The sequence below is a fragment of the Canis lupus genome, chromosome 19 (assembly GCF_048164855.1).
Source record: "Canis lupus baileyi chromosome 19, mCanLup2.hap1, whole genome shotgun sequence".
NCBI classification, from domain to species: Eukaryota; Metazoa; Chordata; class Mammalia; order Carnivora; family Canidae; genus Canis; species Canis lupus.
In genome coordinates, this window is record NC_132856.1 from 10,322,628 (window position 1) to 10,337,982 (window position 15,355).

A 15,355-nucleotide genomic window follows, 5' to 3' on the forward strand; every position below is an offset into this window, starting at 1 on the left:
GCCGCCAATCAGCGGAAGCCGCCGGGGCCTCCTAGAGAAGAGGCTGTGCTCTGGGGCTCCGGCTCCTCAGAGAGCCTCGGCTAGGTAGGGGAGCGGGACTCTGGTGGGAGGGGGGGGTCCGGTGGGCGGGCGGGGAGACGGGTGGCTGAGGCGGTCCGACCGAGAGACGCGGGTCGCCTTTCCCCGCGGGAAGTCGGGGGTGTAACGTTTGTTAGGCTGGAAGGGAAAGAGGTTGGCCAGAAGTAGGCAGGACCGTGGCCCGCCCTGCGGCAACCGGAGGGGGAGGGAGGAGAGCGGAAAAGGCTTGAATCCGGACGGGGCCATTGCTCCTGCAGAAGGAGGAGCGCTTCCGGCTCACCTCTCGTCACTGATTGGCCGCTTCTCCTCCCGCCGTGTGTGAAAACACAAATGGCGTGTTTTGGTTGGAGTAAAGCGCCTGTCAGTTACGGCCTCGGGAGTGCGCAGCCGCCTGGGGACTCTCGCATTGCTCCCTGGGTGGGATGGGTAGGTAGACGGGGTGGGGAGAGAGCTGGAGGAGCGGGCGCGGCCGACCTCCCGCGGGGGGCGGGGGCGGGGGCCGGGGCCGGGGCCGGGGGGCGGGGGGGTCAGTGAAAGTGCCTCCCGAGCCGGCGTCCCGCCGCCCGCCCCCCGCCCCTTCCTCGCGGGGAGTAGGGTTACCCGCCGCCCGTGTGGCTTCGGCACCTGATTGGCTGCTGAAGCCGGGGAACGGCCCCTTGCCATTGGCTCGGGTCCCAATTGAGCGAAACCACTGAGCGGGTCAGCAGGGGGGGCGGGGGGGCGGGGAGGCGGTCGTTGGTACGGTCCTTCCCGAGGCCCCGCGCCGCAGTGTCTGGCCCCGCGCCCCTGCGCAACGTGGCAGGAAGCGCGCGCTGGAGGCGGAGGCGGAGGCGGGCTGCTGGGCCGAGGCTTCTGGGTGGCGGCGACCGCGGCTCCGCCCCGGGCGTCCGCCGCCTGAAGGACGAGACGAGCTGGATCCGCTCGCGGACTCGCGGGGGTGGGGGGAGGAGCGGGGGTCGGTCCTGCTGGTTTGTGGGAGGGAGGTGCGTGGTCTCTGAAAATCGGCGCGAGCTGCAATCCTGAGGGATCTGCAGTGGAGGAGGCGGAGAGAAGGCCGCACCCTTCTCGGTAGGGGGAGGGGAGTGCCGCAATACCTTTATGGGAGTTCTCGGCTGCCTCCTGTCTCCTAAGGACCGCCCTGGGCCTAGAAGAATCCCTCCCTCCCCCGCGATCTCGTCATCGCCTCCATGTCGAGTTGCTCCTTCTCGATTGTGGGCGGGACTCTCTGTGCCCAGGCTTTACCTGGTGTCTGGGCGTTGTCCTGCAGGGGATTGAGCAGGTGTGAGATTTCTCTCTTCCCCCTGCTTGAGTTTGTGTCACAAAATAATTATAATAGGGGTGGAGGAGGGAAATGGGAGTCCAGGCATTCATCTCGGGCTGATTTTATGCAGCAAGGCTGCGTGTTATTACTACTTAAGATCGTTTTTGTAGTGCTTTTCCTGTGGATAAAAGGAGGTTAAGGGCATGGTCATCTGAGTTTTTTACTCACGTCGTTTGAGAACGTTGTTTACACCACCAAAGTGTAGCATTTTAAATTAGATACTAATCTTAAAATTTTAGGCCCTTTCCGTTGCATCCCTAGGGTTAGGGATCGTAGCAACTCGTACTCCTACTTTGAATCCATTTTGCATTTCTTTTACTTGCTCTTTCAGTCCCCAGATATAGCATTGGCTTTCTCCTCTCCTGTTTTTGGCAGCCCGGTGAGTCATCAAACCAGACAGATCAGTTCTACTGCCAATTAAGGCTACCCAGTTTGAAGTGAGGCCTCTTACCCAGTAATGCATTTTTTTCCTCCTTGAATGTTTACCTTGTTTTACACTTGATCTTTTTCCTCAGCTAGGATTCTACCTGTTGATCCCTTTCTCTTCAGAGTCCGGATGACCTTGACTGTTGCCTTAATGAGAATTAGATATGAGGTTCAGTAACCTCTCCCTTTTATCTCCTTTGAATACCTCTCAATCTATCTTTTTATTTCTGTTCTCATCAGTTAGTAACTGGGCTTGATTGATGTAATGCTGATAGCCTCCACACTGGTGTCTCTGCCTCTGGAATCCTCTTCTGAGCCATCTAACGTGTTGCTGTGACAACTGTCCTAACATACAGAGTTGAAAGTGACTGATGGAACCTCTTACATTAGCTCCTACTACTTACAGGATGAATTCCATCAACGGGAAGGTGATACACAAGGCGCCTCAAAGAGCTAACCTCCTATTTCTTGACAGCTTTTTCATTTGCTACAATTTTCTACATCGACTTCAAACCTTACACAGCTGGAATCATACTGAATTGTTTGTTTACCCAAATCATAGTGCCATTGTCCCATCTCTGTAGGCTGGTTCCTTCTGGAATGGCACCCGGGCTGCTCCTTACTCTTCAAGACGGTTAAGATTCAGATACCATCTCCCCTATGATCTTGTCTTCTGTGATCTATCTTCCTATAAGCCAGACACCCCTAAAGAAAGGTTTGCAGTGCTTTCTCCTGAAATGATAGCAGGTCGAATCAGCATTTCTCAGGTTGTTGTCATTGCTCATTTAAATTATTTTAACTATTCTGAACTTCTTGAGGGCACAGGTTCTTGTTAAGTCTTGTACCACTAAGCTCCTAGTATATTCCTTGATATGTAAAATGGAGTGAGTGACATGTGGATGTCTCTATAAGGTTTGATAGGTTATTGGTCTCTCAGGTAGTTTTTTAGTGATTTAGGTTAGCACTGTCCAATAGAATGTTCTGCTGTGATGGAGATGTTCTGCATTTTTGCCAACCTGTATGGTAGCCACCAACCATATATTACTATTAAGCACTGGAAATGTGGCTACTGTGGCTAAAGAACTGAATTTTCAACTTGATATAATTTAAATTGCCACTGTGTACATTGTAGCTGTAGCCACAAACTTTTGTTGGTGGGTTGCTGAACACTTAATATGAACGTTGATAATTTTTTCTTCATAATGAGCAGTAGGAAAACAAAAGTTGGCCCATTTAATTTTTTTCCCTACTTGTTTGACCTGTATCTGTACTAAAGCTGTACTTAGCTGAAAACTAAATTGAACAAGCCATTACTAAAGTGAAACTTGCCTTAGACAACAGTATGTTGAAAAAGCAAGGGTTAACTAATTTGGATTTCAAAAAAGAATGGATAATGAATTTTAGGAAATTGGGATCTCATTAAACCGTAATGGTGACAGAAATTTAGTTAGGAATAGGGCCATATTTGATATTAATGAAACCAGCTCTAAATTTCAGTCCTATAAGTTCTCATTTTTGGAGGAACTTCATCAGAGGAGGCCAGGCCTTAAGTGTCCTATTTTGTTAGGAAACCATCACAAAGTTAGTTTCAACCTGATAAGTTAATAGACCTATCCTGACACCAAAATATTTTTATTTATCTGCTAATCTAGCATGTTGTAAATTTCAGGTGTGTTTTTAAAAGACCAGGTTTTTTTACTTTAAATTTCTCAGAATATGAACCCTTAGGATAGGAGTCTTAAAACTCAGTGCACACAGATAGTTGGCTTGTTATTTAATGCAGATTTCCAGTCTCACAGCCAGAGATTCTGAATTCACTTAAAACAGGGGTGGGAAGCACTGGAATTCTGTATCATGTTCCTTACTTGCTTATGTTGGGAGCCCAGGAACCACACTACAAATAACAGCCACCCTGCTATGGTACATTTATATATCTGGCAAAAATGATTACAACCTCAGAGAGAAACCTCTTTCTAGTACTTTGTGCACTTTCTACTTCGTAATTTTTTTTTCCTCAAGTTTATTTTTTCCTTTCGAAAAACAAGTTGAGAGATGAAGAGTGGTAATATTTAATAGTTTTGGAAGCTTGCAGGTCAGATTCTTTTTCTTGTAAAAGGAATGTTAAAATACTCCATTTCTTTGAATAACAGTATTGCCTTTGTTGTCTTTTTTCCCACTAAATGCATGTGTCAGGGACTGATTTTTGATTCCCCAGTGCCTAAACACAGCTGGGTACTCCAATTAATGTTGGTTTTATTAATTTATACATGAAATTGGTTTTCAAATAAAAGCTAAGTCCACAAAACACTGACACAGGCTCCTTTTATGGAGAAATTTTAGGCTCATACTTAACCCAAGTCTCCTCATTCTATTTATAAAGGAGACTGATGATGCATCATGGTCTCTAAATGCATTTGTCCACTGTGGAGCTCTTCCTTGGGTTTCCTGTATGAACCATTCCTCTTCCTGTGCTTCACTTCCTTGGGCTTTATTTATTTTTTGATAAACCAGCTACCTATCTCTTGTTGAAGTAGAGCCATTTTGTTTCTTATATTTCTAGGATAAAAGTATATTGAGGGATCCCTGAGTGGCTCAGCAGTTTGGCGCCTGCCTTTGGCCCAGGGCGCGATCCTGGAGACCCGGGATCGAATCCCACGTCTGGCTCCCGGTGCATGGAGCCTGCTTCTCCCTCTGCCTGTGTCTCTGCCTCTCTCTCTCTCTCTCTCTCTCTCTCTCTCATGAATAAATAAATAAAATATTAAAAAAAAAGTATATTGAACACTTACATGAGAAAGTTGGAGGTTTTTGAATTTTTTTAGATTTGCAAAATTTGAACATGTTTTTGCTATATAGTTTTTTTTTTTCTTTAAGATTTTATTTATTTTTAGGGAGAGGGAGAGAGAATCTCTAGCAGATTCCCCCCACTGAGTGCAGAGCCCAGCATGAGGATTGATCTCAGGACCCTGAGATCATGACCTAAATTGAAGCCAAAAGTTGGTTGCTTATCTGCTTAAGCCTCCTAGGCACCCCTCTGCCATATATTTTTTTAAGCAAAGAGGAGGTTTGGTATAATTATGCTTTGCAACTGTTAATCCAGAATATGATAGGTATCAGCATCACAAGGGTAAGACTACTCTTTTAGGCCAATCTTAATTCTAGAGCACTTTGTTAGTAATATGTGTAGGAATCCAGTAACTTTACTCGGAGGGCTGAGAATTCTTGATTTTGTTAATCTGGTGGCATACTACTTTATAGTGGAGGACTTACTTCTCCAGAAGACATTATTTCTTTTTTTTTTATTTTTTTAAATTTTTATTTATTTATGATAGTCACACAGAGAGAGAGAGGGGCAGAGACACAGGCATAGGGAGAAGCAGGCTCCATGCACCGGGAGCCCGACATGGGATTCGATCCCGGGTCTCCAGGATCGCGCCCTGGGCCAAAGGCAGGTGCCAAACCGCTGCGCCACCCAGGGATCCCCAGAAGACATTATTTCTTTATTTTCTTCTTTTTTTTTAAGTAGATTTTTTTTAAAGATTTTATTTATTTATTCATGAGAATACATAGAGATGAGAGAGAGAGAGGGAGAGGGGGAGGGAGGGAGAGGGAGAGAGGGGCAGAGAGAGAAGCAGGCTCCATGCAGGGAGCCCCATGTGGGACTCCATCCCAGGTCTCCAGGATCACGCCCTGGGCCCTGGGCCGAAGGCGTTGCTAAACCGCTGAGCCACCCGGGCTGCCCTGAAAGACATTATTTCTTATCCATGACTCCCCATTCTTAATGGACTGGGTAAGAAACTGAATTGAGAACTGTTACTAGATGGAATTAAACACTTAGGTTTATTTTATCCAAACCACGGTTGAACCTGATGGATTATTCCTGGTATGGTATATACCTTCTTGGTGATTAGAGAAATTTATTTCTGCCTCTCATTATAGTCAAAGTCCTGATTACAGTTAATAATCCTGTTTCCAGCTTTATGCCTCAAGTGTTTAGTCATCACTGATTTTTACCAGTTTTCCTGGTACTTAGCCTGTTTAATTTTGTATTTTGTTTTTAGCATGTTTAAGATGTATCTTCCTTCTGACAGCACGAACACATTTTCAGATCATATTTATAGAACTGATTATTTACCAGCTAACGAACCCCACATCTAGTTTATGGATTCTGGTCAAATCAGTTAATACTCTTCAGAGCCTTTCTTCTTTCTACTGATTTTTGGTTAAAAATCTCTTCCCAGACTTTTTTTTTAATATAGATAATGACAGCATAATTCTATTGCATGCTATAGGCAAAGGCTAATGGAAACAACTGGGTTAGAAGAAATGAACTAATAATAATCAGTGCCAGCTATGTATCCCATAGAGTGCCAAACTCATTGCCAGTGTATTGAGTGTTCTCCTAATTCATAAAACCCCATCTTTCAGAGAAGGAAGCTGAAACTCCATGAAATTGAAAAAATTTTCTGTAGACACACCAACAAATTAAGGACCTAGGATTAAAACTCTGGTCAGGCTTGCTTAGTCAGTATTCCTTACCAGCATATGGTACTGCTTTCTCCAATGGAAAGTCTTTCTTTTTAAATGGAACCGGTCTTTCAGGACATTAATCTGACTGCAGGATACTGGATGGGTTCCAGGGATGGAGAAATTTGAAGGTCCTTTTACAGTAGTAGTCAGACATGAGGTAATGTGGTTTGGTATAGAGCAATGGCAATCCCAATGGGAAAAAAGTTAAAGGACTCGATAACTAATTGCAGTCACTGAGAACTGTCTCAGCACAAACTTCTCAAGGAAGCCTTTCTTGATGCCCTCAGCTCCACTGCATTAGGTCCCTGGCTTGAATGTTGTTCTAACACTTCTGACAATGACAAATTAGTAATTGTGTAATTGGAGATTTTCCCTACTTTTAAAAAACCTAGGGCAGCTCTGGTGGCTCAGTAGTTTAGCACTGCCTTCAGCCCAGGGTGTGATCCTGGAGACCTGGGATCGAGTCCCTCGTTGGGCTCCCTGCATGGAGCCTGCTTCTCCCTCTGCCTGGGTTTCTGCCTCTCTCTCTCTGTGTCTCTCATGAATACATACATAAAGTCTCTAAAAATAAAAATAAAAAAACCTAAAGGTTGCTTCTTGAGGGCAGTGCAGTGCTTATTTATGGCTGTGTCTGTTGCCTAAGCACAAGGGAGGTTTTCAGGGGTAAAAGTAATACTAGGATTATGTTATTTACCTTTTCATTTTATTCTCACAAGTGTGCAGGGGCTACATGATGCATGATAACGTTACTGATACTAATCAAATAGTGCTGTATATTGAATTATCTAGAATTTCCCTAAGCAGTATGTTTAGGGTGTGAATATTTACATGTGTAAAAATTAGTTTTTTGGTTATACCTTCTGTATAATCCCAGCAATATTGTGCGATTGTTATTTTGAAATCCTGTAGTTTTCTGGGAGCCTAAGCATAAACATAAGTATGTTCTGTGTCTTGGTGCAGTGTTTTAAATGTAAGTACAACTTTTTTTTATAATTGAATAACTATTCTAAAATAAGCCAATTTATATTTTTCTAAAGAGTGGATCACGGCTGGCTTAGTAAAACATGTGACTCTTGATGGAAGTTTTGAGCCCCATGGTGGGTATAGAGATTACTTAAAAATAAGACATTTTTTAAAAAGAATGGATGAATCATTGGCTTTAAAAAAATTATAAGACTATTTGTTCAACCTATAGCCACTGCTTAAAAATGCTAAAAAGATTAAACCAATATACAACAAACTTCTCTCATAGAACGAATCAACTCCAAAGAAAATAGAAGAAAAAGAAAAAGCTACTGTAGTATCTTAAAGACAAGTTATTATATGACATTGTTGGAGAAGCATTATACAGTTGGAGTGCCTGGGTGGCTTAGTCCAGTCTATTGAGCATCTGATTGTTGATTTCAGCTCCTGTCATGACCTTAGGGTCGTGGGTCAAGCCCCACATGGAGCTCCCTGCTCAATGGGTAGTCTGCTTGAAATGCTCTCCTTGTCCCCCTACCTCTGCTCCTCCTGACTCATGCTGTTTCCCTCTCCCAAATAAGTCTTTTTAAAAAGCTCCACAATAAGAAATTTTACCAAAAAATCATGGCAGTGCCATTTAACAGTACATTGTCCTATTAAGCATTTGTGTGCAGACGTGAAGTCTGTTAAGATCTGTAGAAGTATATTTAAAACTTAAACCTTGGGATGCCTGGGTGGCTCAGCGGTTTAGTGCCGCCTTCGGCCCAGGGTGTGATCCTGGAGACCCGGGTTTGAGTCTCACATTGGGCTCTTGCATGGAGTCTGCTTCTCCCTCTGCCTATGTCTCTGCCTCTCTCTCTCTCTCTCTATCATAAATAAATAAAAATTAAAAATAAATAAAAATAAAAAGTCATCTCTACACCCAATGTGGGGCTCAAACTCACAAACCTGAGATTAATAAGAGTCCCGTGCTCTACCAACTGAGCCAGCCAGGCATCCTTTGAGTAATTTTATAAAATCCCCTGATTTATCTTGGTGTTTTCACTAATGGTGAAAAACCAAAAGCTGATAAAACTGCTGGCATCTTGGCATTAATCAAGGCAGTGGCATCAAAGTGTAGTAGTTATTCTTTACTGCTATGCATTTGTAGGGTGAGGTGAGGGGCACCTGGGTGGCTCAGTTGGTTAAGTGTCTGACTCTTGGTTTTGGCTCAGGGTCACAGGTTTGAGACATACTGCCCGCCCCACCTCTGCACTCCTCTGCGCTATTTTAATTAATGAAATCTTTTTTTTTTAATGTCTTTTGAAAATAGTAAAATCATTTTATGGAATCTGGACTTCAGTATGTAACTTTAGTATGAGTGATGAAATAGAAAGTTTGCATAAAGTATTTCAGCTACATGTTAAATTATAGTGGTTGTCTCAATTCATGCAGTTGAGTTGCAGGCTGAATTAGGTATTTTCTTTTCAGAGCACTTTTACCTAAATGACTGTCAGAGTTGGGTATCTGGCAGACATTTTTTCAAATATAAAAAAAGTGTATCTTTTGAGGTAAATAATTGATAGCAGTTGTTAATAAAACTCAAACTCTGAAGTGAAAATAGAGCCCGCTTCTTCCCCTCCTCTTCCCCCTTCCCCCTGCTCATACTTATGTGTAAATAGATAAATAAGATCTTCAAGAAAAAAAATTAGAATTTTGGGAAAACTTGTATCCACTATCAGGAACTTCACATCTTCCTAATACTTAAAGGGGCTTATTTTTTCTTTAATGAGCTAGGTGGTGATATTAATATGATTTGTACATATCGTATAATGAACTGGGCCAGCATTTGGGAGAACTTGATGAACTGGTATTTTCCAAATAACCAATACATGAAATGACAAAAATTGCAAATAAGTAACATCTTAGCCAATTGAATATAGAAGATAAAAATCCAGCTGCTTTCTATTAAGTCAGACATTTAAGAGAAATGAATTGCAAAATGAAAATATTACTCTATTGAAAATAAAGTTCCATGAAAATATAAATATGTTAATAAATTACTGTTTTAAATTTGTTGTTTAATTTCTAACATGGTAAAACTATTTATCTTAATTTTAAGAACATGAAGGGGTCCCAAAGCCAGAGAGTAAGAAACAGCGGCTCTAATGCAGTGTACATAGTAGGACTGTAAATGCCTGTTGAATAACTGGATGGAGTTTAAATGACTCCCGGTATTTATTAAGCTTGGAGGACTGGGAAAATGGGCGTGCTAGGACAGGAAGCAGATTTTAGTGGAGAAATGTATGTTCGTGTTTGAGGTGAGACCTACGAGGGTAATAAAATCTTTTAAAAAACATTAAAATACCATTCTTTCTAATGAAAATGCTTTTATCACAAAGTATCACTGAATAGCTATTAATCTCACAACTGATTAGCAAGAGTATAAGGGTGACACAATAGTAGGCTTCTATAAACAATGATAGTTTGGGGGCACCTGGATGGCTCAGTGAGTTAAAATGTCTACCCTTCAGCTTGGGTCACCATCCCAGAGTCCTGGGATCAGGTCCTGTGTTGGGACTTCATGCCCAGTGGGGAGCCTGCTTCCCCTTCCTCCCGACTCGTGCTCTCTCCCAAATAACTAAAGTGTTGTTGTTGTTTTTTAAACATTATAGTTTTCACATTATGCATATTCTTAAAATTTGGTATAGGAAAGACCTGTGTATGGTGCTTCTCCTGAACTTAAAAAATACCAAGGTACAATAATTTAGTTTTTCTCAGAAAATTTTCAAACTTCTTTGGTATTTCTCATAGAATTTTCAAACTTTGACCATATCCCCGAGATCCCCACATAATATTTCACCTAAACTTCTTGGAAAGGCTAAGCTTAGACTGAGGATGTCTTTTGGTGGTGGTGGTGGGGGGGGTGTCTTTTTCTATGGCTAGCTCACTAACATTAAACGCTTATAGCTTTGCTGTACTCGTATTTTATGGACCTTTTAAAATACTTTTCAAGTTTTGGTCCATGCAGTGGAGACCTGAGCAGTATCTGACATTGATATACCACAATCTACAGTTCTGGCAGTTTCCTGAAAGTTTAAACTATTTTAGAAGAAATTTTTTTAAAGGTTTTATTTATTCATGAGATACACAGAGAGAGGCAGAGACACAGGCAGAGGGAGAAGCAGGCTCCAAGCAGGGAGCCTGATGTGGGACTCCATCCCGGGACTCTGGGATCATGCCCCGAGCCAAAGGCAGAAGCCCAACTGCTGAGCCACCCAGGCGTCCCTAAAATAAATTTTAGAACAAATGTTTCCCTTTCTAGCTCTAGCACATGGTCAGTCTTTGGGAGATAACCATCTTACTTTCATTAAATTTATAAGATCTTTGTTAATTTTTTTCCCTTCTAAAGTATATTGACTCTTACAATAATAGAATGTCTGGCAGGTAATTTGGCCATTTTGTGCTCAGATTATAAAGATTACCTTCCCCTTCTTTTGCATTCCCGTGGTACAGGAGGCCCAATTCAAGGTCACATAACTAGTTGGTGACTGCATCACGTATAGCTCAATCCCTGCTCTTCAGAGTCCTCAGCCCATTTCCTGTTCCTGTCCCCAGATTACAAAACATAATAGTAGGGAGGATGATAGCAAGCTTGCTGAGTGCTCACTAACATATTTGCATCATCCTAAAACCAATCTGGTCATGTTTTTACATTGCTATTTAATAGGACTAAAGCTTATGATGGGTCAAGCACAAATTTGGGATACTTAAAAACTAAACCAACATGCAAAAATAACAATTATTTAGCAAATATTAAATGTCCACTTTGGCAGATACTATGCCAGGCATTTGATAAACAGTGGTGAAAACAGACATGGTCCTTTTCCTTACCACTTCTGCAGATTACTGACCCAACAGAGAAGTTTAAATGATTAAGAGGTGAAGGATTATTTTATGGTGAACCCAAAATAGTGCAACTATGTGTTCTGATGGTAAAAACTCCAGTCTAGAATATAAAACCCTTGTAAGTGTCTTCCCTCTAATTCATGCTGAAGTGTGGGGTAGTAGATCAGAGAGAAACCAAACTAGGACTATTGGCTATGCTGCTAATATGAACTCTCTTCTTTCAAAGGAAAGAAATGCTATGTCCTTTTAGTCTAAATGTGAGATATCTAAGAAGGTATTGAGTAGTACTAATATATTACTAACACGACACTGTAAATCTAAGCTGAATATAGCCTGAAACTGAATAAAGACTTCCACATGTACCTCAACTACTATGTCCCAGGGAAGTACCATTTTTACAAGGACTTACTAATATTCATTTTATTTTCCACCACCTCAGAAAGGACTTTAAGCAGCTGGAAAAACAGCTAACTACAAATATAGGTCCAAGAGAAAATAGAAGAATTCTCATTTAGTTTGCTTTTTCTTAAAAACTATTTGAGAGTGTGAGTGGGGAAGTAGAAGAAACAGACTCTTCTGAGCAGGGGAGGGAGGGAGCCCAATGTGGGGCCCCCATCCAAGAACCTGGAGATCATGACCTGAGCCACCCAGGCACTCCTTATAAAGTTTTTAATTCAAAGACACATCAGTATGTTCTCTATTCCTTTTAAGAAACAACAAATACTTTTGACAAGTTTATGTTGGACTTTGAAAAGGAACACCAGGGGATCCCTGAGTGGCTCAGTGGTTTGGCACCTGCCTTCGGCCTAGGGCATGGTCCTTGAGTCCCATGTCGGGCTCCCTGCGTGGAGCCTGCTTCTCTCTCTCTGTGTCTCTCATGAATATATAAAATCTTTAAAAAAGGGAAAGGAAAAAAAAAAAAAAGGGAAAGGAACACCACTTTTGTGTACTCAAGTTTGGCTTATTGGTCTGATACTTAACCTACCAGTGTATTTGTTCTTTACAAACAGAAATGTGGGCAGCCCGGGTGGCTCAGCGGTTTAGTGCTGCCTTCAGCCCAGGGCCTAATCCTGGAGACCGAGGATCCAGTCCCATGTCCCTGCATGGAGACTGCTTCTCCCTCTGCCTGTGTCTCTGCCTCTCTGTGTCTCTCATGAATAAATAAAATCTTTAAAAACAAACAGAAATGTACCACACTGCTAACAGTAAAGTATGTGCCAATTCCTTTGATCAATCTTAGTTCTCTATTTTAGTTTTATATATTAATTTTAATAGCATGCATATTTTGATTTTTAGGGCAGATAGTAAACTCTCCAATTGGTCTGGTAAGATTTCATCTTATTTATTTATTTTTTTTTAAGATTTCATCTTTTTTTTTTTTTTTTTTTTTTATTTATGACAGATACAGAGAGAGAGAGAGGCAGAGACACAGGCAGAGGGAGAAGCAGGCTCCATGCACCGGGAGCCCGATGTGGGATTTGATCCTGGGTCTCCAGGATCACGCCCTGGGGCAAAGGCAGGCGCCAAACCGCTGCGCCACCCAGGGATCCCTAAGATTTCATCTTGTTATGGGGCAAACACTATTCATAAAATGGAATGTTTCATTTGTTTTTAAAGGGTGATGTAAAGCCAACATGAGAAACTAAAGAGCAAAACTGCATAGGCAATGCAATATGGCCCCAAATGTTCTGGCTGTTTTCTTCCTTTCCTTTAGGCCAGGGTAGCTTTCTATCTCCCACAATGGAAAAAAGGAATTGCCATGAAGCCTGAAAATAAATACTCAAAACCCAAATCCCAGAGCATTTTAGTAGTCTTAGGATCTTGAAAAAATTTTAAGTAGTAATTACCTGGCCAGTCTGTCAAAAAGAGTTCCAAAGCTCTGCCTAAGACTTTAAATTCCATTCACCCCTTTTGCTAACAAAGGTGAAGAGCTTTAGACCAATTTAAACTGCAAGCTGCAATTTTATTAACACTATTTTTCTCTTAAACCAAGTTCATCATGCTGACATTCCCTGTGTTGGGAGGTACAGATACCATTAACCGTCTTCATTATTTGCATCACCAAGGAGTTCTTTCCCCATCTTGTTCTGAAGGATGAATAAAAGCTTGAGGTGTACGTTTCAGAAGATAAACTGCTGCATGAAGACCCCCTATATTCACCCAGACAGTATGTACCTTCCGCCAAACATGTCCCATTCCAGATAATGCCTGTGTATACATAAAAAGGAAAGAAGTAAGTAGCAGGTAATCTGTAGACCAACCAGCAATCTATTTGCCAGTAAGAAACTATGGGGGAACAGAAAACAAATCATACTCAGTATCCCTAAGTTTAAATTAAAAGATCCTAAAGTTGTGACAGGGTGAGTTTTTGGGGTAATTTACAGCACCTTGGCAAAGCATTTCTTGTCCTGAGTAAGTAGTGCAGCTCGGCCTGTCCCTGGTCTACAGACACGGCTCATCTCCCGTAGGCAAGCTGGATAAAGGTTCCAGTTTCTCTTTTTGGAGCCCATCCTATAAAAGAAGATCCAGTGAATCAAACAGTAGATAAACATCTAGGACTATACGAAATGAGAAACTATTAAGAACTCATCCTCATTACAATAAGAAAATCCTGAAATCTACAAAACAATTGCCCTTTAGAAGCCATGGCTTTGCTGTAATGTGCCAATAAAATGAGTAATCTGATATATTAGTAAACTGCTTAGAAATATGAAAGAGATGAACTGACTACAGAACTTTGACAACTGTAATAGTTTCATAAATTGTCCTCTTAATGACTGTAATAAACAGATTATGTAAACCAAACCAATGAGAAAACATTTTTCCTGAAAATTAGTACCGTTTTCCTCAATCTTTGTGAAGTATCCTGTAATTCAACAATGGGCCAGGAAGTGGACTAAGGTGTGATGGCCAAGATCAAAATATAGTTAATTTCTACACTAAAAACAAAATTGGTGACTCCATCATACTATTTATAATTCTGAAGTGAAAAAGTGCTCTAAGTACTAAAAGGATTTGAAGGCTTCTGATAGAATAAGCTCTTAGAAGACAAAATGGGTATGTTTAACAGGTGAAGATAAAATTCATTTTTTAAAAGCCAAGTCCTACCTTTTTCCAAATGGCATGTCTGTTACAATAATGTCCACAGAGCCAGTTCTCAATGGCAGATTGCAGATATCCCACTGAACAGCATCTATGGGCAAGCCCCAGGACACTTTGCTATGGGGACAAAGGAAAGGTGCTTATTCTGAAGTATGAAATCTAAAAACATTTCTGAAGAGACTGCTATAAAATATAAAATGCTACTAAAATAATCTCAATGACAACATTAACTTAATAACCAAAATTTTTAAAGCAAAATGTAGGAAGAAAGCTTAAGGTCACATGATAAAACTTCTAATGACCAAATCTGTTAGTGACAATTTAAAAAATGGTTTCAAAAGATATCTGATTCCATCTACAACTTAAGAAAACTGATTAAGGACTAAACAAGACTGACACAACTGCAAAAGATGACTGACGATAGTAATGAAACAGTAAACCATATAACTGAGAATGTAAAGCATCAGTGAACATAGGGAAAAAAGATTATGAGGTGACATATCTAAAGTATGATAGAGGGATGCCTGGGTGGCTCAGTGGTTGAGCGTCTGCCTTTGGCTCAGGGCATGATCCCGGAGTCCCAGGATCGAGTCCCACATCAAGCTTCTGGCATGGAGCCTGCTTCTCTCTCTGTGTCTCTCATGAATAAATAAAATCTTAAAAAAATAATAAAAATAAAGTATGGTAGATCACTTACTAACAAGACCTAAAGAAACATATGTAGGGCAGCCCAGGTGGCTCAGTGGTTTAGCGCTGCCTTCGGCTCAGGGTCTGAGCCTGGAGACCTGGGATCAAGTCCCACGTCAGGCTCCCTGCATGGAGCCTTTTCCTCCCTCTGCCTGTGTCTCTGCCTCTCTGTTTCTGTGTGTCTCTTATGAATAAATAATAAAATCTTAAAAAAAAAAACACAACAAAATGTACCATGAAAATTCATCAATAAAACAAATGTAAAATGAATTAAAACCTTTCAACTACTTCTATGCAAAAAATGATGTAAACCCCTTGCTATTCAAAGTTGGACCACAGCCCAGCAGCATTGGTATCACCTAT

General features: G+C 41.4%; 1 protein-coding gene and 1 long non-coding RNA gene across 5 annotated transcripts in view; one reads left to right on the top strand and one right to left on the bottom strand.

Annotated features, from left to right (window-relative positions):
* LOC140609893 (uncharacterized) overlaps nucleotides 1-15,355 on the top strand; it is a 21,212-nt gene continuing 5,857 nt past the window's right edge. Inside the window, exon 1 of the long non-coding RNA XR_012011607.1 lies at nucleotides 1-84. This is a non-coding gene — a long non-coding RNA (uncharacterized lncRNA). The remainder of the gene's footprint in view (nucleotides 85-15,355) is intronic.
* Nucleotides 13,146-15,355, bottom strand: part of THUMPD3 (THUMP domain 3 tRNA guanosine methyltransferase) — a 23,249-nt gene continuing 21,039 nt past the window's right edge. For all 4 annotated transcript variants that reach the window (XM_072785277.1, XM_072785279.1, XM_072785278.1 and 1 more), the window contains 3 exons: nucleotides 14,312-14,422; nucleotides 13,591-13,714; nucleotides 13,146-13,411 (listed from right to left, as the gene is read on the bottom strand). In XM_072785277.1, coding sequence (XP_072641378.1) covers nucleotides 13,262-13,411; nucleotides 13,591-13,714; nucleotides 14,312-14,422 — 385 coding nt within the window. In that variant the 3' untranslated portion in view covers nucleotides 13,146-13,261. The remainder of the gene's footprint in view (nucleotides 13,412-13,590; nucleotides 13,715-14,311; nucleotides 14,423-15,355) is intronic.